This window comes from Anolis carolinensis, chromosome 1 (assembly GCF_035594765.1).
Source record: "Anolis carolinensis isolate JA03-04 chromosome 1, rAnoCar3.1.pri, whole genome shotgun sequence".
Taxonomy (NCBI): Eukaryota; Metazoa; Chordata; class Lepidosauria; order Squamata; family Dactyloidae; genus Anolis; species Anolis carolinensis.
Genome location: NC_085841.1, coordinates 357,294,761 through 357,320,901, shown reverse-complemented (window position 1 = coordinate 357,320,901; position 26,141 = coordinate 357,294,761). Strand labels below are relative to the sequence as shown.

The 26,141-nt window shown below is 38.6% G+C and overlaps 1 protein-coding gene across 1 annotated transcript in view; it reads left to right on the top strand.

The window, feature by feature from the left end:
• Positions 1-26,141, top strand: part of mnat1 (MNAT1 component of CDK activating kinase) — a 129,028-nt gene that overhangs the window by 79,162 nt on the left and 23,725 nt on the right. The window contains exon 7 of the mRNA XM_003224707.4: positions 7,923-8,044. Within this exon, the coding sequence (XP_003224755.1) occupies positions 7,923-8,044 (122 nt within the window). The remainder of the gene's footprint in view (positions 1-7,922; positions 8,045-26,141) is intronic.

The window sequence follows — 26,141 nt, the reverse complement described above, 5'->3', positions numbered from 1 at the left end:
ATGCCTCAGATGACCTGTTTGGTCTGTTGATGTTAAGGTTTAGAGGATAGGGGAGCTTAGGCTGTGTCTCTGTCTAATACTCCTTTCAACCTGGGTTTCTTAGTCCTTACACAACACAGAGAAATGCTTCTCAGACATTTCCTTCTCTCCATCAACTATTGCACAATGCCCAGTCCAGACCTTTGAAAGGATCCTTTTTTGTACTAGAAAATAACAACAACAACAACAACAAGGCATGAAACTATTGCATGAAATAACTTAGCTGAGGGGGCAACCAGTTAAACCATCTGCAGATTCAAACTATGCTTATTTTTTCTTAAATTGCCTTTCCCTGGTGTGAGTCTGATGAATATAAAACATATTTCTCCGAAGAGACGCTTTAAAACACAGCAAGGCCATTTGCATTGATTGCTGAAAGCTTAGTGCAGATTTACCTTTATGGAAATGCCACGCAGGGTCATAAAAATTGGAAGTGTCCTATATGTCTCATCTTTTGACTAGCAAATGCTCACTCTTCTTAATCGTCTTTTCTATGACAGCATCAAAAATGCAAAGCAATGTTCTTTTGGGCAGAGGAAAGGAACAAACATCTATACAAAGAATGGGCACAAAATGTATTTCAAATTATGTGGGTGGGTTGGTCTTCTGAAGGGTTCAGTGGAATCAAGTGAGGGTTTGAAGAATATTTGTTCTGATCTCAGTTATGTAGACAGGCAGCATTTAAATCCTGAATAAGCTTGCAAATTAGGTATTTTCTAGATTCAAATCAACATTAGTTGTTTGAATAAAGCACCGAGGGGAAAAGAAACAACCATAGTTTTAAGATCTTCTGTTATGATGATGTTTAATTTCTGCTACTAGATCTAGGAATCCATATAGACATTGCCAGAAATACTTTTGAGTACAGAAGCCACAAGGTTTCTGGGGGGAAATAAATGCAGTGTTAGAACGACCTTTGGAGAACTGCTCCCAATGATTTGCTAACTATGTTGGTTGACAGTGTGATGGAAGTTGAAGTGCAGCATATTTCTGGCTTGTTAGGTTAGAAAACAGCAATGTTAAACAATACTGAATTAGATAAATTAGTGTTGTCATTTACTATGAGTACCCTAAAGCATCTGAAAGCAAAGGTGTCACTATCTTAGCTACCCATGTAGATGATTTTGGAGTACAGTTGTGGTTTTGACTTTTGCAGATTTGATTATTCATGGATACGACTTAAAATGTCTCCTTTAGAAATCTCTAGGTCCTCCAGTCATGCTGGAGGACTGAGAGATTTCTAGATAGACTACTTCTCTAGGAATCTTTAGGTCCCCCAATGCAATTCTCTTGTGCACAGTTTTCCACTTTTATACCTGTGTCCTTAATAACAGAGAATGTGAAGGGTTGACTATATTTCGGATTTCTGGGTAAAGGATGTTCACCTTGTATTGTGTTTTTTTTTTTGTTATGTGGTTAATTTATTTTACAAATTGTGTTGCATTTTTTTGTTTTTAGCCTTCTTCTCTCCCTTTCTTTCTCTGTGAAGGAACGGATGATACAAATAAAACAATGTAATGTGTGATTAAATGCCTTTGGCAGAATCTACTGTTTTTTGCTGTTTTACTTGTGAAGTGCCATGCAAGTGCCTGTTTGCAAGATCAGAGTAAAACAGAAGATGAAGGGGGCTCTTGGAGGTTTCTCATTCATAAGAATGCCATAAGTAGAAGTTGATTTAATAGCAAGTAACACTTTCAAGATGCTAAAAAGGTATAGTGTTTTACATTACTTGAGTTGAAATGGTGAAGCAGTCTTAATAGTAAAGCCAGAGGACGACGCAAGAGCCCTTTCTTGTGTTTATCAGACATTTCTCTGAGGGCTGGGCCGGGGGGAGAGAGAGAGAGAGAGAGAGAGAAAGAAAAAAACAGATTCCTGTGAAAATCTTCATTCTTTAGGCAGGCATGTATGACTGAATATGATCCCCCAGAAAGCATAGGGGCAAATGTTATAGGGTTTGAGAGGTCATGACCAGTATTTTGAACTGTGCCTGCAGGGTCAGATTATCATTGATTCAGCTGGCACAATTGTTGCGGCACCAACCAGAGGCCCAGGGCTAGAAAAAAGGTGCAGCTTGCTTCCTCTTTCTGCAGTCATTTTCGCTATCTTCCAGTATATCTGTCATCACTCTTCTGTGCATTATTTAAATACTTGAATAAAAATGTGTGGAATCAATCTGTTGGTCTCACCAAAATCATGAGGCTGAAAATGAGTTCATTCAAAGTATACTTTAATGGTTGCATATTCCTTTCCTTTCAAAAAGGGAAATAGAACAGATTATGAAACTATCAAGGTTTCTCCCTTTAACTTCAGCTGGGAAATTCCTTGTAAGAATCCTCACAAACTGCCTTCTATTGATTTCAGAAGACATTATCCTTGAATCCTAGGTAGGCTTCCACCCCTCAAGAAGAACAGTGGATATGATTTTCATTGCACAACAACTCCAAACAATGTTGACCATTTCTGCTACCTAGGCAGCCACCTCTCCACCAAAGTCAACACTGGCTGAGAACAGCATTTTTTCAAATGAAGCGGAGAGTGTTCAAGCATCGAGATATTTGTAGGAATATGAAGATACTTGTTTATAAAACTATTGTCCTTCCATCTCTGTTGTGCGCCTGTGAAACATGGACCATCTATAAATGTCACTCTCAACTTCTGGAAAGATTCCTTCACCATTGCCTCTGAAAAATCCTGCAAATATCTTGGGGAGACAGGTGGACAAACATCAGCATCCTGGAAGAAGCAAAGACCACTAGCATTGAAGTGATTTTCTGCGATCAACTTAGCTTGACTGGCCACGTTGTCCAAGTGCCCGATCACCGTCTCCCAAAGCAGCTACTTTACTCTCAGCTAAAGAATAGAAAACAATGTTGATGGACAGCAAAAGAGATTTAAAGGTTAGCTTAAAGCAACCCTAAAAATGTGGCAGAAACACAGAGAACTGGCAAGCCCTGGCCCTCAGTTGTTGCCAATAGTGTCATGGATTTTGAAGAGGCACGGATGGAGGACAGAAGGGAGAAACATGCCAAGAGGAAGGCACTCCAAGCAAACCCTTGCCGGGATTGCCTTCCACCTGAAATTGATGTCCTCATTTTGAAAGAAAAACTATGTAGATCCAGAATATGTCTTCACAGTCATCTACAGACCCACCGCCAAGACTCTACCGCTGGAAGACAATCATACTTGTCTATGAGTGATCCCCTAAAGATAAAGACAGATTCCTTTATTCAATTTCTATGTGACTATTCCTAGAACAACGTACACATGTACAATAAGGGGCCTCAATTTGGGAGCTGCTCCCATGTCCTAATCCACTTTAATCTCCCTACTGGCAGACAGTGAAACTGTTGTAAGAAAGGAATCATATTCTCTTTCCAATCTTGGTGAACAATCTGGCCAAAGCGTTTTGGACCTGAAGAAGTTTTCAGAGCTGTCCAGCATAGAGAATTTGCTTTCAATAACTCATTATTTTGTGTGTGGCTTAGATGGAGCTGAATTTGATGGCTGTATTTAAAACTCTGGGGGTTTTATTGTTGGAAAATGAATAAGTGCATAGTTCCAAGAAACCTCCACAGACTATCTCTCCTCCAGTCACTGTCTACATCTGCGACTGGAACTGTGGCAGGAATCCAGGAGGCTTTGATGCATTGAGGCAGAAAGAGGCTCAGTAACTTCATGCCAGGTACCCCTGAAGCTTTCTCTACAGCTAAGCAGACTGATATTGCCATGTATTATTAAACAGATATTTACTTTCTTTGGAGGCACTAGAGAATTTTTACTGTGCAAACCTATGCATATTCATTCTGTAATAGGTTTATTGCTTTCAGAGAAATGTAGTCCTGGGTAAGTACGAAGGATTGCTGTTTAGCAGAGGTAATGTCTTTCAATTTGGACAATCAGTTTCCATGACTGGAACTGGAAGAAAAATATCCCTCTCTCTTCTTCAGTTCTCCATACATTCTAAAAACTACTTTAGAGAGGTTAAGAAGCCCCGAAGAGCAGGATTTGGATGTGGTAGATGGATACAGCAAAGAGGGGAATGAATTCCTGATGCATTTAGTCCGAGAAGTTGTAGAATATGAATGTGGCTGAGTGATTTTATTAAAGCCCTTTATTTTAAAGATCTTAGTATACACTTTTTACTTTACAAAAGTAATATCTCTTTCTGAAATAGCGAATATAGATATTATCATTATCAACATCACCATCAACGACATGAATCGAATAAATCACATTCAATTTGTGAAGGCGAGATTTGAAAAATCAGTGTCAAAGTTCTAAGACCCAGCTCAGTAAGCTAGAAGGATAAAATTCCTTTTAAGAAAGTAGAGCGACATAAACACCACATGCGCAAAATAAGTAATTATAGTGGACCTTTAGTGTTTGCTGGAGTTTGGTTCCAATAATATACCATGTCTTGGAACCAAACTCTGGGGATGTTAAGGTCCTATTATATATAATAGCATAGTAAGTGGCTTCTCTTCTATAAAATGGCAAACAACAGTTTGCTTTTGGGGGAATTTTTTTTCTGAATATTTTCGCGTCATAGTTGATTGTATAAATGGATCCAAAACCCGTGGATACAGATGACTAACTGTAAATCTGTATGTGTATATATATATGTGTGTGTGTGTGTGTGTGTACACACACACACACACACACACACACACACACACACACAGGAAAATTGAAGTTCCTACCTTGAAAGTTAGCTTTCATTAGGTTTTGTAGAAACATGTGCAGACATTGTTGAAATTTGACTGAAATATTTGAGAAATGGAATTGGATTGAAGGACTTGCGATTTGCCTTGCTTACATGAAAATCAGGTATTTTGCCATAGTTGGCTAATGAGTCCTAGAATCATAGAATCATAGAGTTAGTTGGAAGAGGCCTTGGAGAAAATCCAAATGAAATCTTCCTCTGCTGCAGGTTGCAAATATAGGCTTTCCTTGTATCCATCTCATGAGTGAGAGACTGTATAAGTGAGATGCTTTGTTTCTTGTAAAATGTATATATGTACAGAGCTGTCCTCGCAATATCTGCCTATTTGTAATGGGTGTTATATAATCGAAAGTATTCTTCGTGCAATGCTTTAGTCATTTTAATGTGAGTACTGTATTTCTGATATATTCAACATTTCCATGTAGGAATCTAGGTTACTCTGCTCTAAAGGTTTCATTTTATTTTGGAATGCCACCCTTCTTTTTGTGTGTAGCTTTTTAGTTTTATCAACAGAAAAAATAATGCAGAAGGAATTAATTATGTGGCTTTTAAAAACAAATTGAGAACCGAAACAGTGCTTTATTTCTTGAATGAGAAAGAGATTGTGGCTTAAATGATTTGAAAACTTGGATGAGTTATGGACTGCAGAAGTTTCAGTTGCAGCAGGAGGAAAAAAGCAGGAATGGCATTTTGTATTTCAGCTTGACAGTTGTTTATTTTCAAAGGCCGTTGAAGATGGAGTAGGGTTAGGGGCTAAAATAATATGAAAATGGATCTTTCTAATCTATCAGTTTTGTCCCCTTTTTTCACCCGGGTGTTGATTGATCAGAATCAATGAGATCAGGAAAATAATACCCTCAAATTCCATATCCATCCATGACTGGTATGAGAGGATGAGGAAGACCAAAAATTTGAATAGAGGTTTCCATGGGGAAGTCATCAGCCCTTCCTAAGGAGATTTTTCTACACTTTCTGAAATCTGAATTCTTCTTTGTGGTCTTTGTTTTTTTTTTTTCGTGTCAGGAGCAACCGGAGTTGCTTCTGGAGTGAGAGAATTGGCCTTCTGCAAGGACGTTGCCCAGGGGACGCCCGGATGTTTTGATGTTTTTACCATCCTTGTGGGAGGCTTCTCTCATGTCCCCGCAGGGAGCTGGAGCTGATAGAGGGAGCTCATCCACACTCTCCCCAGGTGGGATTCGAACCTGGCAGCTTTCAGGTCAGCAACCCAACCTTCAAGTCACTTAGTCCACTACGCCATCTGGGGGCTCCTTGTGGTCTTTGTGACTCACACATATGGGTCTTGTGCCCATACAGAATATGATCATGGAGAGAAACAAAAACAGGCATTTACTAAAAATGGAAAGAGTGAAAAAATTGCATAGCTGCTTCAGTGCTACCAAGGAGACACTGACAAATTAATTTTATGCTCAAAAATTTGTTAAAACTCCTTTCCATTTCAGCTTTAGCTCATGCTGCCCCATTTTAATCTGTATCTAATAGTTCATTGGTCAGTTTCCTTTTTCCTTTGAAGAACAAGATTGCTTATGAATGATTCCTGGGTAAATGGAACTGGAATCTTCTTGTAGAACTTGTTCAAAATGCTTTCAAGTTATGCAGTGCTTGAGTTTCCACTTTTTTATTTTCAAAAGGAAAACTAGGTTTTTATTTTCTTTCGACAAACCTTGGAATTATTCTTGGTAAAATCAAACATCATCCCTTTCTCTAATGAGCCGCAACTGAAAGTAGAGAGTTTAAACTCTTCTCATCTGTTGGGTTGCAGCTCTGGACCTTGTTGTAGGATATGTCCAAGTTTCAACCTGTTTTAACTTAATGATTGAAACAGATCTGGGGGGGGGGGGGGGGCAACAACACATGTAGTCTCTCAGGTTTGGCAAACAAGTTGGGAAGTTTTGGAATTTCTTGTCATATTTCTTAGCATTTTTAAAATATTGCCAAACATTTTTGTTTTTTGTCCTTCCCAACACCAGCTGCAGCATGCTATTTGCACTCTCAAGTAATTCTGAGCAAGTGAAAGCTGAAGAATCACAACCTTGAATACCTCTTTGGACCCATCTGAAAAAGCCAGTTGCTAGTAGCAGATGCAAACTTAAATATAGTCATGGCACTCTGCCCTCATTTCATCTTTAGCCAGGCATGCAGAAATTTAGGACTAACATTGATTTTTCAGGGAGCCTTGATTTCTTAGGGGCAGTTAGTTTGCAGAAGTGTGTGTATAAATGCATCTTCAAGTTGCCTTTTGACTTATGTCGACCCCGTGAACTTAATTGGGTTTTCTTAGGCCCCTTCTACATTTCCGTATAATCCAGATTATGAAATCAGATAATCCAGATTATCTGATTTGAACATGATTATATGTCTACACTGCCATATAATTCAGTTCAAAGCAGCTAATCTGGATTTTATATGGCAGTGTAGAAAAGGCCATAAATAAGGAATACTCAAAGGTTGTTTTGCCAGTTCCTTCCTCTGAAATAGAGCTCACAGGACCTAGTATTCAGTGTTCGTTTCCCATCCTAGTAACCAAGGCAAATCCTGCTTAGCTTCCATGATCAGCCAGAATCTGGTATCTTTAGGGTGTTTACATTTTTACATTTTATATCTATGGTATCCTTCTTTTCATTTATGAAACAAATAGGGATTTAATTAAGAAAATTAATTTTGATTCCATTTAAAAGGCCATCCTGAGAACTTATGTGGAAGTTTAGAGAGCTCTGCAGAGATAGATTAAAGTAGTTTCTCCTTTCTAATTAGACCTTTCAGGAAACAATTGATTATAAATTGCACTAGGCTTGCTGTGTGATATTTGTTTGATATTTCTTATGACAAATGATAGGTTTTGCCTAATAAGTTCACCAGTGACACAGGAAAGCAGCTGCATTCAGTTACAGTAAGCCTGATGTCAGTAAATCTTATTTTCCACCCCTCCCTCTCCAAAGAATTATAGCTAACAAACCATTTTCCCCATACTGTTAAGGTCTAGGAAAGAATTTCAAGCAGGAAATGGATCGTATAATGGCCAGTAGAGTGCTTTGATGAGATGTTTTAAATCCAACTTTATAAGGGTGAACATTACCTTCCTAGTACAAATCTCCTAAAATATACCACAGTCCTAAAACATCCCGTTATATCTTTCCAACAGGGTCAGCATATTTCCTTAGCTCCTGCTCCGAAGATTGAGGAAGTGCTCTATGAATACATGCCGTTGCATGTAGAGACCTATGGGCCACAGGTTCCAGAGCTTGAATTACTGGGGAAATTAGGGTAAGTATTCTGCACATCCAAATGTGACTGTCACTGAGATGTTGTTCCATTTGGGAACTTTTTTCCCCTCCACCAAAGTGGAATTTTTGAAAAAGAAGAAGCAAACAGAAAAGCCTTAATGAAATAGTCGACATCCTGCCCAAACCAATGTTTTGTTTGGGTGGCTAAATGTGATTTTTATTTCTCCCTCCCTCTTTCTTTCCTTGTCTGGTCTTTTATAGATCAGTTGAGAATTTGGTTGGATTGCATTAGTGTTTGCAAGGTTGCCGTTGGCAGTCAAGAAGAAATAGCTGTTCATTTTCAGTTGCATAGTATCAACATGTAGAAAAAACAACAACGTAAGGGGCTTGGTTTGCCCAGCAGCTGCTCTAAGCCAGTAAAAATATCAAAACTGGTGTTTAGTTATGGGAGATGTTAGATTTTACTCTGTCTTAGCACGCAGTAATGTGTTCTGTTCACATACTCTTCCAGATGGGGTATATATGTCAGGAGTTGGCAATATTTGGCCCTTATTTTTCATGGTTTTTAAAAAAAAGATTCAACCAACACTTTCCCAAAAGTTGGGGAGGAAAAAAGGAGATGAACTATTTTAGATTTGTTTCTAACCAACAGAAGAATACTGTTTAAGTGGGTAGAGATACAGTGTTCCCTTGCTACTTCGCTGTTCAGTTTTCGGTCCCTCGCTGTTTTGCGGGTTTTCAATTAATAATAATGTACACATTTATCGTGGTATTTTTGCTGTTTTGCGGGGTTTTGTGGTGTGCAAAGGGTTTTGGAAGGTGGAGGAAGGAAGAAATAAAGGGGGGGAGTGTAGGGAAGGATTGGAAATTAAAAAAAAGGGTTATTTAGCTTCCATTCTTCTTCTCTGCTGGTATACTGTATATTGTAATTGCTAAAATAAAGTACAGACTGCATAGTAGTAAGTGGCCTGTGGTTTGCTCTCCTCCACACATAAAATAAATATAGTGTCCCTACTTCGCGGATTTTCACTTATTGCGGGTGGTCCTGGAACGTAACCCCTGCGATAAGTGAGGGAACACTGTAATGGTATCCTTGGTTGGGAGTGATAATGTCCCTTTGGAATATGTTATACAGAGGAAAGGGAATATCAGACACATACTCTTAAGTTCCAAAAAAGCTGATTTTAATTATCTCAGTGAAATACTGGGCGAAATCCCATGGACAGAAGTGCTGAAAAGGAAGGGAGAACATAATGCATGAGAGCTTCTTAAAATTATGATATTAAAGGCACAGTTGCAAACAGTTCCATTAAGGAAATAAAATGAGAGGTGTCTACAGAAACCAGGGTAGATGTTTCAAGAACTTTCAAATGAGATGAGATTTAGAAGAGACATGTATAAGAAACAGAAGAAACGGGAAACCACCAAAGAGGAATACAAATTGATAAATTTACTTGCAAAAGAAAATCAGAACTCAGCTAATGTTTGGCTTTTATGACTATTTTCAGATTGAGAGGAACAGCAAGGAAATAGAACAGCTATATAGAGAAGAAAGTAATGGAGCAGAGAGAAGTCTGACTTGTTCAGTATCTTCTTTCCTGGGCCTTCTCTCAAAAGAAAAATGGTTCTCGTACTTGTGAAAATAGATGAAATAGTATAATAATGGCATAGGATAGGGAAAGAGGTAGTAAAGGAACACCTAGCTACTTTAAGGGAATTGAACTTTCCAGGGGCAGATGAATGGTTTCAAGAAAACTAGATGAACTTAGAGATGTAATATCAGGGCCACTACCAATATTCTTGTAGAATGCTTGGAGAACAGGAGAAATCCCAGTAGATTGGAGGAAGGCAGATGTTATCCCCAGTCAGCATGATGTCGATACAAGGAAACTGATCATTAGTCTGTGCAGCCTTAGAAAGAAATTCATAGAGTGATAAAGTTGGAAGACACCACTAGGGCCATCTAGTTCCAACTGCATTCTGGCTTGCAGGGAATACACAATCAAAGCACTCCTAGCAGGCGCCCAACCAGGCTCAGTTTCAAAACCTTCCAGAGGAGGAGAGTCCACCACATTCCAAAACAGTGTATTCCATTGTCAACCAACTCTTACTGTCAGAGTGTTTTTCCCCTGTAGTTTGAATCCATTGCTTTGTGTCTTAGTCTCATGAGCAGCAGAAAAACAATATGACATCCTTTCAAATATTTAAGCATTGTTATCATGTCCCTCTTAACCTTGTTCTCAATGCTAAACATACCCAGCTACCTAAACCAGTCCTCATAGGTCTTGGCTTCCAAACTTTTTACGTTTTTGGTCATATTTGTCTCGAAACATTCCATCTTGTCAATAGCCACCTTGAATAGTGATGCCCAGAAATGGACTCAATATTTCAGATGAAGTCTGACAAAAACAGAATCAAGTGTTATTATTGCCCCCCTCAATCTACACACCACGTATACACTTATTTTTTCCATATAATTTTATTGCAAAATATATGAGGAATGGGGAAGGGTAAAAGAATGAATATAGAACAGGAGCATTTTTAACAGCTTGCATTTCTGTCTTCTTCTATTACTATCCAATAAAAAAGGTTTCTTTCTTGTTAAAAAGGGGAAAAAAGAAAACATTTCTAATCTGAAACAGAACTAATCTTAACTCTTTTTTGGAGTTACAATCTTGGTAAGACAGAGAGTGTTGTGTATTTAGTATACAGCCAGTCCCCAAGTTACAAACATCCCACTTACAAACAACTCAGAGTTAAAAATGAAGGTGAGACAACAGGAAGTGAGAAGAAATTACTATGTCTATGTTTTGTTTTGCACTCGTATTTTGCATGTCACACCTTAAGTGTTCTGTGAGCTGCCCTGAGTCCCTCTGGGAGATGGTGGCGGGATATAAATAAAAGATGATGATGATGATGGCCCCTCGGAAGGGAAATTCACTCCTGGAAGAGTTATCATGGGGAAAATGTGTCTTAGCTGAATCATTTAGCACCAGTCATTGTTTCCACAACAAGCCAAATTTTTCAAAATTCAATTATCACAGCGATAGAAAAGAGGTGAAATCTGCTGTACAGGGCACAGGCTACAAAATAAAGAACAAAGGGGTGCTACCCTTTCCCTATATATATTTTTGGCTGGAGTTATACCTTAAAAATGTACCTGTTTTGACTTACAAATCCATTTTATGGACTAACATACAGAACCGATCTTGTTCGTAATTTGGGGACTCCCCGTACTTTGTTTCAGTAAGGCTTTTGACTGGGTTCCAAGGATGGTATATGACCTTCTGGTCCTACATTTCTCAACCTTGTTTTTTGGGGTGGGGGGGGGAAGGCTGTTTGTGAAGAGGCCAGACAGAAAGGTAAGGAATAAATTAAGTCAATAAATAAAATCCTGCACTGGTTAAAGCAAACAATTAGCACAAATGCATCTATCATGTGAATAAGATTGTGCAGTTGGTTACAATATGACCTCACTGTGTGGGGTTGGCCTCAGTTTCTTGAGGGTCCATTCCAGCTGCTTAACTGATGAGCTCTTTAAATGTTGAGTTTCGTCTCCAGTTTATTGTTCTGTGCTTTTTCTCTCCATTTGCTGGTGTATCAAGTTATCAGAGGCAAATATTAATTAGCTTTCCCAACCCTAACATGGGCTGATCTAGCACACACCACCTGTTCTTGGAACAGCTGCTTGGGCTGCCAAAGCCCTGGGATTTCTGATGACAAATGAAAATGTGCGTCAGGAAGCAGTCCTCTCATTCCATACCAAGTACCTCTTGGTTCTTGACATTTTGCGTTTTCCTTGTGAGTTTGAGAGCAGCCTTACAGCAATAGATGTGGAACAGAACACATATCTAAGGCCAAATTTCATCAGGTGGTGCTTGTAAAATATTATTGCTCTTTTAGAAAAAGTATACATATCAGATGACTAATAACATAGATCATTCTTAACACAGGATCAAATATTGTAATTGTGATTAACAATAGCCATAATGTGGAATTGATTACAGTAGAGTTTCACTTATCCAACATAAACGGGCCGGCAGAACGCTGGATAAGCAAATATGTTGGATAATAAGCAGGGATCAAGGAAAAGTCTATTAAACATCAAATTAGGTTATGATTTTACAAATTAAGCACCAAAACATCATATTATACAACAAATTTGACAGAAAAAGTAGTTCAATACGCAGTAATGTTATGTTGTAATTACTGTATTTACGAATTTAGCACCAAAATATCACGATGTATGAAAACATTGACTACAAAAATGCGTTGGATAATCCAGAATGTTGGATAAGTGAATGTTGGATAAGTGAGATTCTACTGTACTTACATATAAGTTGACCTCATATATAATTTGAGGGCAGTTTTTGGGGCCAAAATGATGGAATTTGATTTGACCCATTGATCAGTTAAGGATTATTCTGCAGAGAGAGAAAAGCATTAGTGATGCTTTAGGGGGCCAGCTGCCCTTGACCACCATTATTTTCCTTCTCAGACACTCAAAAAGACACTCAAAAAGCGGCATCACAGTGGAGATAGAAGAAATGGATTGATGCTTTCTTTAGGACTAAGGTTTTGTTTTCTGCTACTCTACAGAGAGATGATCTGTTTTCTGATAAGAGTTATGGTATGTTCTTACGTTGATCCATGTGTAAGTCAATCCAGGTTTTTTTGGGTTGATATTTTGGCTAACATTTCTAAACTTCTACATGAGTATATACAGTAAGTGGTTGGCTTTAATAGACTTTAAATAAAGGTTGTCCATAGTTAAAGTGGAAGCTGTTAAAAATTATTATAAACACATTTTATGATTTATTTTTTTCAATACAAATTTCAGTGTCAAAGGTGCAGGTGGCAAACCAAATCTCAAAAGAAGCATTCCTCTTTGCCTCCTACAGGAAGAATCCTAATGCTAAGAAATATGTGTCTTTTAAATGATGGTGATAAAATATTATGTACATCCACTTATCTGTGAAAAAAGAATCAATCACAATCAGCTAATTTGACCACTAACATTTCTGAGATCACTTGATTAACATTTTTGTGCTTAGCTTGCAGCTCTAGTCATTAATATCGCAAGAATCATTGCATCAACTGCCAGGTAGACTAGAATTATTACATTGCCGTTTCAGTGCTTGTCCTCGTGGCATACAAACCATGTGGCAGAAATGTTGCAAGGACTCCTTGGGGAAGTTTTGTGACCTCAGCCCCCAGTTGCACCTTGGCTCCCTTTTTCAGATCAGTCCAGTTGAGACTTGAGCCATGTTGAGTTGAGAATATGGAAAAGAGGCAGTACCTGAATCAGGAAATTCCTGTTGTGCAGCTCAATGTCGTAGCTATTTCTGTCCTGCTTAGAATTGAGAATGGAAAGAAGGTGCTTGATAGGAAGAAGATGCTTGCCTAGGGTCTCATCCATTGAGTATCACCACCAATTAATGTTTTATTTGTTAGAGCTTGCTTCCTTCCAATCATTTTTAGTTATTGAGTCATTGCACCTAGCTGTTTGAGAGAGAGCTAATGCCATATGGTCATCTAAGCTCAAAGCTATGATTTTGGAGACCAGGAATTGCATTTTCACTTGGTCATGGGAATCTAATGGTTGACCTTGGGCAAGTCATACTCTCTCAGCCTGAGGGAAGGAGCCTTCGGTGGCCTAGGGGATAAAAGCCCCATGACTTGAAGGTTGGGTTGCTGACCTGAAAGCTGCCAGGTTCGAATCCCATCCGGGGAGAGCGCGGATGAGCTTCCTCTATCAGCTCCAGCTCTATGCGGGGACATGAGAGAAGCCTCCCACAAGGATGGTAAAACATCAAAACATCTGGGCGTCCCCTGGGCAGCGTCCTTGCAGACAGCCAATTCTCTCACTCCAGAAGCAACTCCGGTTGCTCCTGACACAGGGAAAAAAAAGCCTGAGGGAGGCAAAGGAAACAACTCCCAAAACAAGTCTTGCCTAGAAAGCCCCTTATAGGTTCTGCTGAGGTCATCATAGAGCAGAAATGACAGAAAGTCCTCCAGTGCAACTCTTATGGTCAACTTCAGCAAAATTTCAGCAGAAGTTGATCATAGATTCATACTAGAAGACCTATAGATTCCTAGAGAGGTGTTGTCTTAGGTCAATTCATTGTTTTTCACTTTCACAGTGGTATTGTACCCCTAACACCAGCGAATGTGGAGGGCAGAGTGTACTGTGTATTCCTAAGGAGGAGAAATATTTCAAGACCTTGACAGGCTAAATGTACTGATGCTTTTCGGTACAAATAAGATTGTTAATTTCAATTACTTCTTTTAGAAACGGAAGTGTCAAAATTGTATTGAGCAAAGTGGCAACTGTTTGGAATAAGAGCGTCTTTGTAGGTTTTGAATCTCATCCTTCCTAGTTTTAGTCCCAAACAGTGCAACTGTTTTCGGTGAAAACATCTTGGTTTAATCATTCAAGGAAGGATCTGTGTTCAGTGCCTGAAAATCTTGTTCCTCCCTACTTGTTCAGCGAAAGGTGTAGCAATTTTGCTGAGGAGGCTGCAGTGAGCACACTGTTAATGATATTAGAAAGGCCGGCATATTTTTGAAGGACCCATTGCATGGAATGTTCTGAAAGTAATAAACCACATCTCAAAAATCAATAGAAAATGTTACTAGAAGTAGATTTTCAGAAAGCTGCAGGACAGAAGTAATACACTGCATTGACAGCAAAAATTGGATGGGGTGGGAGTAGCGGTGGGGCGATGGGGGAGAGACCATTCCCCCTGAGAGTTATAGAAGCTGAAGTCTGCACATCGCTTTAGGAAACTGCTGGTAAGCAATAAATCGTAAGTAATCAAGTTGCAGTATTATTTTAGGGACATGGAGTTTTGCTGTATCCAGAGACTAACTGTATTATTTTAAAAAGATAATAAAAGAAGGGAAAAGAAAGCAAGCAAGAAAGCACAGCAAAATGAAATGGCACCAGTTCTTGAGGTCTCATCATGCATTGTTTTCATTCTGAGTTCAGAAGAATCCAAGGATTCTGTTCAGATTTATTGGAAATACCTAAATTATATGTAGACTTGCAAACGTTCTCATAGCTTACAGATATATATGTATGGTGCCGCTTTGGCTGCATAACGATTAACAGTCAGAGAATGAGTTTTGTATTGGTTTATAGGATATGAATGGTTTAATAAACATCATTTTGATTGGTGCTTGAAAGACAATGAACTTTATGCCAGGTTTCCCTCTTATAAGAGAATATTCCGTAGCTGGGGAACAGCTACTAGGGGTCCTTCCACACAGTCATATAACCCAAAATATCAAGGCAGCTAATCCACATTATCTGCTTTGAACTGGATTATCTGATTTCGCACTACCATATAATCCAGTTCAATGTGGGCTTTCTGCAGCTGTGTGGAAGGGGCCTAGGTCTTCTTTTCGACAAAGACACTGTTTGAAGATGGGCATTGTGGACAGCCCTTGGCATTTAGCTTATCTGCATCATTTGTGAGTAAAGCTCAATTGTAATTGAAGTCTAAGGAACACCATGTTGACCAATCGTTGTCCTTCAAACTAATTACAGTTGCCTGTTGGGCCAGCTCTTTGATCCAATATTTAATATTTTTACAACATATATAAGAACTCTGGCTATTGGTCCAAACTTTGGATTCATTTACAGGTTGTAGCATACACATGCAATTTAAATGTCTTGTTCTCAATATTTGGAATTTCTGTCCACTCAGTTTTTCACCTGCATTTTGCAGGTAAGGCTTTAGTGGATTGCATTCCAAAAATATGGAAGCCGGACGTGTATTACCTCCAACGCATAGATTCATAGTGGGTGTGAAGGACTTATTGCATGGAATCTTACATCCATTGTTTTCCATTACATTTTTCATGATATATTTACCCAGTTTATTGAATAGTTCTTCTTTACTTTTTTGTGGTGTAGGAACATACCCCTGGTATTCACATTATTTTTGTGGTCTAAAACCACATTTTCTGTGAAAGAAGCAATGTACAGGAATGCATCTACTTTGTTAACTGACATATATCTATATTGAAATATCCATCTGACTCCTAAGCAGTGTATTTCTCTGCCATTGCTAATTATAATAATTTGCTCCAGGAAAGATGGAGAAGTCTGTGTTTTGCCAATGATCACTGAATTTTCCCAATGCAGAGTGCTGATTGAGATTCACAAGACTGCCCTGTTGGCCATCATGATATTCCAGGGTTAGCAAAATACTATTTCTCTCTCCGTACAAAATTTTTGTGCTGCTGTTTACTTACTCCTTGTACTTTTTGTTCTTAAAAACAGTCCAAGAATTTTAACAATGAAAATAAAATAATTGTAATTTAAATTTAAAGAGTAAAAGAGGAGAAAGGCAACTGAGCAGAGCAATATCACTAACAAATGAAATGTGGTTCCAGATTGCAAGCCAAAAATATTGGTTTTTTTTCTTGTGCCAAAAAAAAGTCAAAGAAAGGACCATGTGGACCTACTTAGATAAAACCAATCAAACCAGGCGTGGCCAATCAAACCTCTTGTCAGTGTACATTGTAGGGGTGCCGGGGCCGTCACCAAATAAAATGGTGAAGGAAACTCATGGGAAGGAAAGGTGATTAGCAGAGTTCTTCAGTGTGGTCCTAGAACCCTTTCGAGCCCCACTCTTCCACCCAATTGAGAAAAAAATCCTCATTATTTTCTGAAATATCCCCCCCCCATTTCTTAAAGTTTACATATTTAAAATGAGAGTTTAACGCATTTTAAGCCACCCACATATGCAAGGACTTGCTTCTCCTACTTCCCAAAGCCCTTCAAAGCTTCCAGTCATCGTATTTTAAATAATAAGCCAAACAAAAGCCCTAAACTACATGCAAACATGGTAGTTTGTTTCCCACAACTTCCCAGAGCTCCCCAACCTCCCAAAAGAAAGAAATCACCCCCCAGATTGGCCCTAATAGTATCTGATATTGACATGTCACTTTTGGTATGCCCGAAACATGCTTTTGTAGCCCACTGGCTGAGTATAAGAGGGAAAAACTGCCCCTGTGCTTCTCCACTCCTGTCCTCATAATATTTTATGTAGTTTGTCCTTTTAAAAACATGTATTTCAAAACAGTTGATTTGATTACATTGTTTTTGGTCTTCCAAATCATGTTTTGCATATACACCAACATTTGGCACCTGATCTCTCCCCCAAGCACATAGTGAACACATCATGTGCTGGGATATTTATTACAGAATATTTAGTACAAGGCAGGAAAGCCATTTGGATGTTTCCAAGCTGCCTGTGGATTAACACGCTTGGACTAATCAGTTGCCATGTTGTCCCACACACCAGGGGATCAGTCTGAGGAAGCCATTATCTCTTCCCTCTCGTGCTCCGGCTTCTCAGAGCAGCTGGGATGTCTTAATGTTCCCTCTTCCCAAGTAATGGAAAAACTTAAATAATTGCTGTTAATTGATAGGAATAAATGTTTCTTTGCCCCTGTCCTATAACAGAGATTCTCCCATGCAGAAGTGTATGATGCAAACAATATACAAACAAAAAATTGGCTGAAAAAATTACATATATGCATGTATATAAGTTGACTTATTATATAGGTTGAGGGTAGATTTGGGAGCAACATTTATGGATTTTGATTTGACCCATGGATAAGTAGAAAGTCATACTACAGAAAATGAATAGTGCCAGTGCTGCCTCAGGGGAGCCAGATACCCATGGCCATCATCATCATCATCATCATCATCTTCTCACCAGGTATTCAGAATGGCCAAAAGCAGCACCCTGGTGAAAAGAGAAGCAATTTATTTTGTATGTTCTCCCAGGATGGACTACGTTCTTGTCTTTTACCATTTAACTCTGAGAGGGGGATGATTCTTTTTTGGTTGAGAATTAAGGTGCAGTACATTGGCCCATTGATAAGTTGACTCAGTTTTTTTTGGTTGATGTTTTGACAAAAGATTTCTATACTTATACTGAGTATATACAGGACATGCCTATCATCCTTTCTCTGGGATCCATTATACTGATTAGATAACATTTTTCTCTAGCTATGACTTAGCAAACTCCTTTCCGGGGATGCTCTTTGGTAATAAAGCTTAGTTATGCGTGCAAAGACCTGAATTTGGACCATTTGTTTTTGTTTAGAGGTGGACTTATTTTGCAAGAAGATTTGGAATGTAATTTGTTCATGTGGTGGTTTGAAATTTCTTGCGGTGTTTTTCTTTTCTTTTCTTTTGGTAATGAGGGAAGCAGATAAGGCTAGTAGTCCAGCTGAATCGAGACCAAGGACAGGGACGTGGCCTCCTGCAGGAAGCCTGAAACCCTCACTGTTTAGAAAAACTAGAGGTTTTGGCAAAGCGTCTTCTGAGCTTTTCAGGCGGCACCCTCTAGTATATGGAGGTTTTGAAAGGAGAACTTCTGTCAAGGTCATTAGCGGAATATGTTGGGAGCGGGCTGCTTATGAAACAGAATTTTTGTCTTCCTGTCCGCCCACCTGTGGGCCTAGTTGTGGGTTCTGTAACTTAGCAGTCTCAAGAGGATTGTAAAACCCAAGAATATGGAAAATGTATAATGGAGCAAAAAAGGAAGCCTGCGCTAGACTGCGTACGTACTTATATTCCTGGTTGGCTGCCGTCGGGCATGTTACCACTAAATTAACCTCAGAAAGCCTGGACTTGACAGCCGAATGTCCCTAGTAATTGTTTTCATTGGCATTTGGCTTCAAAGTTAACTCATTGATCGAACACGGGCCTGTGTGCTCTGAATATTTGTCCGGTAATGAGTCTGTGTGGTTTCCCTGCTTTCAAGGGTTTTTTTTAAAAGATGTAATCACGAGAAAAAAATGTTTCTGCTTTGAACAGTTGTCAAACAAGCTTCTTTCACTGACAATCAGATGCAGGGCAGCTGAAGGGGGTTGTTTAGTCTAGAGTAAATACTCCAGAGAATACAAGGTCATGCTAGGAAATGTAATTACGGTGTACCATTTTATTCGGGAATAGTCTCTGGGTTCTGGGGCTTGTTGTGTGTGTTGTAAGAGCAGTAGGGCCTACAGGATGCCAACTCATGGTGTTTGTTAAAATTACACACACAGTTGCTTTCTCACTTGTTGGAAATGTTAGAATTTCAGGGCCAGAGTATTACGAAGTTACAGAATATTGAGTACAGTTGACCGGAGACACTAATGTTGTAGAGCAGTAGTTCTCAGCTATTTGAGGTTAGTACCACCACAAGAAGCCTACTTTTTCTGAGAACATGTATATATTTACAAGTGCTTGTTAAATTAATCATTTATGGTATGCTTTAAAAATTATTAGGAATTAAAATTATTGCTTTTAGTAAAGTATAAATGAAAATAATTATGAATTCCGTTTCCCACTTCATGTCTCATCCATGGGACACAACTCACTAGTTGATAACCATTGCCTGATGATTTTTTCAGACATTTTGTTAAGGATTTCTCATGAAAAGAAACAGACAAACTTCCATAAAACCCGGGGCAGCTGCAGTGGTTCTGAACACATCTTGTACAGTAATACATTTTCAAACTAGCTCAGTTAAACTAAAGTTTAGGGCCTCAAACTATTAGTGGTCTTAATTACAGATTTTTGTATTTAATTCCCATTTTTAAATGCTTGTTTGAATAGTACATGTTTATTTTGGCAATACTACAGAGCCTTTTATTGACATTGGCCAGGTCTCAATATCACACTTACAGATGTGCAGCCTGGCGTTACGCATCCATAAATGATCCATATTTACAATCTCAACACATTAATTGTGGCACTACTATTGCCATGCAACTGCCTCTCCCAACCAACAGTTCTGTAGGTTTTGAGGAGGCACGGATAGCGAGCAAAAGGGAGAAATGTGCCAAGAGGAAGTTAGGTCAAGAAAACCCTTGTTGTGACCCTCATCTATCTGAAATATATGTCCTCATTGCGAAATATCTTGTGAATCTAGAATAGGTCTCTACAGTCACATACAGACCTACCACCAAGGCTCTACCCTTGGCGGACAATTATATTCAGCCATGAGTGACAGCCAATGATGGTGATGAGTATCAGCTACACCAAGAGAGCAATTGGGGCATGGGTGAATGGCAATTAGAAACAATGTTTGTTACACTTCTGTGTCACAGCTTTGTTGGCTGATGGAGGTGGGTGGGAATGTCATCTACCTATGCCTCAGTCACCAGCAAAATTTTCTGAACATTTTTAAAACTTCTGTTTATTTTATTTTATTTGTATCCTATCTTTCTTCTAATATGGGACCTAAGGTGACAAATCATTCCATAAAAACCCAAGGATGGGGTCACCAAAAGTTGGTCTCAACTAGAAGGAACATAGCAACAACCAGGCCTTGGGACATCTGGGGAAAGGGGGCATGGGAAGACACAAATGCAGAGCTGGGTGATATATGCAGTTTATGGGCCACATTAAAGAAAAATATAGTTTGAGCATAGAATTCTGAAATCGGAAAGACTACAAAATTCAAAATTGTCCGGAGATAATGACACCTTTGCTGTTTGATGGTTCCGTGTGGACAAACTTTGTTTCATGCACAAAATTATGAAGAAAAATATTGTTTAAAATTATCTTCAGGCTATGTGAATATGAAACCTAAATATGTAGAGTTTGTTTCCAAAAGGTACCAAATCTAAATGGGTTGAAAAATGAGTTCTGTTGTTGGCTAGGAATAGAACATTATGCACAGATCAAAACTATGAAAATGTATCAGATCACAGGGTTTGGAAAATTGCATTTTATAGCAAAATAATGCACATTCTCAGTACATTTTATTGAATTCCTGTAAAATTTGTTCAGATGGATTTGGTATTTTTTCGAGTGAAGCAGAAAGTGTTCAAGGATCGGGAAATTTGTAGGGATATTCAAGATGCTTGTTTATAATGCTATTGTCCTTCGAACTTGATTGTACGCCTGTGAAACATGGACCACCTAAAACAGGGATCCCCAAACTAAGGCCTGCAGGCTGGCTGCAACCCTCCAATGTCATTTACCCACCACAAAAGAGACTTAAAGATGGACTTAAAGCTAACCTAAAAATATGGTATAAATACCAAGAACTGGGCCCCTGGTGGCACAGTGTGTTAAAGCGCTGAGCTGCTGAACTTGCGGACCAAAAGCATATGACTGGAGGTCAGCTGTTACCAGCAGTGCTGTGGATTTTGAAGAGGCAGGAATAGAGAGCAAAGGGGAGAAACATACCAAGAGGAAGACGGTGCACTAAGCAAACCTTTGTCATGATCGCCTTCTACCTGGAAATTTATAGCGAAGGACCATGTGGATCCAAAATAGGTCTCTACAGTTACCGGATCCACCACCAAGACTTTGCCTCTGGAAGGCAATCATACTCAGCCACAAAGGATTGCCCATGAATGAATTTGTCATTCAATCTAACATTAGTTCACTTTTAAGGATCTGACATAGTAAGAAATTACATTTTCTGAGTTTGAATATTATGTTGTGTTTCCCTTGTTTGGAATCTAAATATCCCCCAATCATGTAACATTTCTAATAATAAAATAATGACTTGAACATATGCAGAATTTACAGATTAGCCATTGTCAAGGCTAGGAGGCAACATGGATATATTTTGGTTCCTTTGCATAACTGGTTTTAAATGTAAAAACATAAATCCTCCGTTGCTGGAGGGGTAGTGGTGTGGTTTTCATTTGCTGTAATTTCCTGTGAGACACTATTCCAGGCAAGGCCTACCTTCGCAAGACAATACAGTTTTGCATTCACCAGAATATATCCCAATATATTTAAGACTTGTTAACACGACCTGGGTATATCATACAGTCTCCACGAATGTGTTTAATAAAGAGCACTGAGGTTTGAAATAATCTTTTGAATTATTTTACAGTAGAAGCAGAAGCTAAATCAACCCCCTTGCGGTCATAAATGTCTCCGGTTTTCTTCCACTGAATACTTTTACTTGCTTGCCGCTGCAAAATCAATTGTGTGACTCTTTCTGGAACTCCAAAAAAAGAAAAATATCACAACTGGCTTGTACATTACTGACTTGCAAGAACACTATACCTCTGTAACTTGTCAGAATCAGGTTTTAGTTAATAGGTATTTTTCAGTGATGTAATGGGAAACGTTTGGCAGAGAGACAAAATATAATGGACTGTGATTAATGTTTTAATATGCACTTTTTGCTCTTACATATGATGCAGAGGCGAAATGTTTTCACGCTCAGATTGATAGGCCTTCAGCAGGTGTGTGTACGTAATCTTTTTGGAAAAATGCTAAAAAAATAAAGCTAAACTTTTTAATTTGTGTGTGTGCTTTTCTAAAAAAGAAGTGGGTTTTGATTCTTTAAAAAACCCTCAGCACTATTGATGTGTATGAAAGCATGCCTTCTAGGGAGTTTTTTTTCCACTACTTAAAGTAATTGCTTTTAAAAAAGCCCCACACATAGTAAAAAGATTTATTTGAAAATACCTCAAAGAGAGTCTGAGAGTTAAGTTTGATAATAGCAGAGTTAGATTTATTGTTAATTCTAGTGTGTATGTATTATGTTCACTTAGATTGACTTTTCATTATGGAACTTACATTTTCTTGACCCTTTTCTATGTTCCCTTAATTCATTTTTCAGTTAACATTTTGTTTAGTATCCATCACTCAGAGCTAGCCCCTTGTTTAAATGCCTGAGAACATTTTCAGAAGTGGTATTCAGAGCTGTGATTGCAACACTTGCCTTTTCATCTGCTGTGTTGAATTTAGAATGGTTTTAAGTCAATTATGCTTTGAGGATGTTTAGAAATAATAGCTTTTTAGGGCTGGGGTCAACAACTAGAGCAGAGATGGACATAGTTCAAGCTGTAGACTGCATGCAGCACTTGAACCTCACTTTTGTCATATCTAAAGCCCCTCTCCAGATCCCCTAAACCTCCAATCTCCCAATTTAAAAAAATCTGTGTGGTTCTGTCTCAAAACTATGCAGAAAACCCCACAAATGTATGAGAATATAAAAAAAAAACCCCTAAAAGCACCCGGAACCTTTTATTATCCCCCAAAAGCTTTGTTTTTCTGAGCAGCTCTTCTCAAAATAACGAGAAAAAATTATGAGCATTGATTGCTTCATGTCACTATTTGGAGTGGAATTTTAGAACAATAAGAAAATATTATTGTTACAGTTACTGCTTATTTTTATAGCGTCATCAAATCCACATGGTGCTTTGCAAGTGAAACAATTAAAAACTCTGTATACTGCCAAAGGTGTTTAGTCTAAAATATATAATTATGACATGCATACAGAGAAAAGGAATGACTAATAAAATTATGAAACGATTAAATATAATTGTAGAACAAATTATCCAAATATGATACAAAATATATAAAGCAAACTGACCAACACATGTAATCAAAACTCATTATTATAAAGCAATATTAAATTCAAATTCCCAAGGCTTTGTAAAACCAGCAAGTGTTTAATTGAGATTTAAAAATAACAAGGGAAGGAGTAGTCCACAAACATTCAATGAGACAATTCCAAGAGTCTGGAGCAGCAAGTGAAAAAAAGTGAAACTGGGCCAAAAGATAAAGAAGAATTTTATAAAAATAAAGCAAATACTACATCCTTCTTTTACAGGGTAAATGGGAATACTTTTGGAGAACTAATGTTTTTGGAGCAAAAAAAAATTTGCCATGTTATGTTTTAGCAGCGATGAAGCATCCATTCTGAAATATTTGAAAACAGATATTTGGGCCTTCTGAGTGAGCTACTACCCTCAGATGCGTGGCTCCCTTGTTGTCTCAGTAAAGTGTAGACAAGAGAATTTCAGCAGCCCAAAAGGGCCTTCCTAAAATAGACCTAGAGTCCACTTAAGGCATAAGATGTCTTCCCATAGTTATGAGCTATGGGAATCTCATAACTGGACCCTCCTTACCATTAGACAGGGCAACATTCCTCAAGCAGGAAATGCTGGGGGTCTTGCCAATGAATTTGGATTGTGTGCCTTGCAACCTATTACAACACATAAGCTGACCAGGTGTCCTTAAATGTGTGGAGAATGCTGCTTTGTCATGAAGAGTCAAAAAAGATTCAGTTGTGCAAAGATGTCAGGCAGGGGGGAATCTTTTTAAAATCCTACCGCTGACACCAATTGCAGAGATGTGGATAAGTTTCTATTAATTAATTATATTTATATTATTATTATATATTTTATATCCGCTGCCACCAGTTATTAAAGGTGTTTTTATTTAAACGCTGCCACCAGAGGTAAAGATGTTTTATAATACGGCCACCAGATGTAAAGGGGATTATCAACTCTTGCCACCACCATGGAAGATAATCCCACCGCTTGCCACCAAATTGAGGAGATGTGGAGGTGGAGGTTGTTTTATTTAATTATATTTTATTTTAGCGCTGCCACCAGTTTAATTAAAGATGTTTATATTTAAACGCTGCCACCAGTTTAAAGATGTTTTAAACTTTAAAATACCACTTCTTCCTTTACTGCTTTAACCTGCAGTCACCCTGTGAATTTCAATCACAGACTATCTGTTCCTTATCTGGAAACAGACTACCTTAAAATAAGCCACCAAACTTATTTTAAACTGACTCAAAATCAAACATTTTGCCACCCTGATCCCTTCACTGAGGATCAGTCTTAACTGCACCTCCTTAGGGCACAGACTAACGGCTGCTTTTCAAACCTGCACTTTTCCACTGAACTGACAGTTGACTCCGCCCACTTCCCCATGGCAACCAACTCTTGAGTGCAGAGTAACTGAAATATTGACTCTTTTAAAACACAATTAAACATGGCATCTGTAAACTAAAAAAAAATCACACTTCATTACAAGTTGCTAGTGCTTTTGGCTTATTTATGTTGACCTTCAGGAAGGAGAATAAATTCTTCTATTTTGTCCCAGGCAGCAAAACGTATTTTGCCATCCTTAAGAGATTGTGATTAATAATAGTCAACCATCATTCTACCCCCCTTATCCTGTGCCACAAATGGTTGCTGATATAGTTTTAAATACATACTGAGATAATGCAATGTAGAATCTCATAGGCCATTGAGCACCCTCCCCCAATGCACATGCCCATTCTATACCCTCCAACATTTCACAGATTAAAAACAACATATGTGTGATCAAATAACAGCAGAGTATGGTCAAGACGCAGACGCAGACTTCAGCCAAGAAATCAGAAGATGTTTACTTCTTGAGAGGAGAGCAATGACCAATCTCGATAAAATAGTGAAGAGTAGAGATATCACACTGGCAACAAAGGTCTGTATAGTTAAAGCAATGGTATTCCCCATAGTAACCTCTTGCTGCGAGAGCTAGACCATAAGGAAGGGTGAGCAAAGGAAGATAGATGCTTTTGAACTGTGGTGTTGGAGGAAAATTCGGAGAGTACCTTGGACTGCAAGAAGATCAAACCGGTCCATACTCCAGGAAATAATGCTTGACTTCTCACTTGAGGGAAGGATATTAGAGGCAAAGATGAAGCACTTTGGCCACATAATTAGAAGACAGGAAAGCTTGGAGAAAACAATGATGCTGGGGAACATGGAAGGAAAAGAGGGGCCTACCAAAGACAAGATGGATGGATAGTATTCTTGAAGTGCCTGGCTTGACCTTGAAGTAGCTGGGGGTGGCGACGGCTGACAGGGAGTTCTGGCGTGGGTTGGTCCATGAGGTCATGAAGAGTCGGAAGTGACTAAATGAATAAATAACAACATGGTCAAGGTGGAAAATATTAATGAGGAGGAACACACACGGTAGGAGAGGCAGAAGCAGTTTATTTTTGTTCGATTTGCTAGGGAAGGTATGGATCTCATGCCTCCATGAAACAGGCCTATAAAAATAGTGAGACCAGGAGATACCCCACCTTCCAAAGATCTCATCACCAAGACAGGCTCAGGATGCTTGGGTCAAAGTTGTACAGGGTTTTTAACGGGTCATAACCAGTGCATCCTTGTGCTATAGTTCAGTTGTCTTACTAGTCAACATCCTTATCCAAATTGATATCCATCACATCACGAGCATGTATCTTAAGAGATGTTTAAGCTACATACGGAGACTATTTTTATGTCTTTCTACTTTGTTTCTATAACATGTTTGGTTACTTCTTGTCAAAATTTTATCTTGAGTGTACTTATTGGACAGTTAT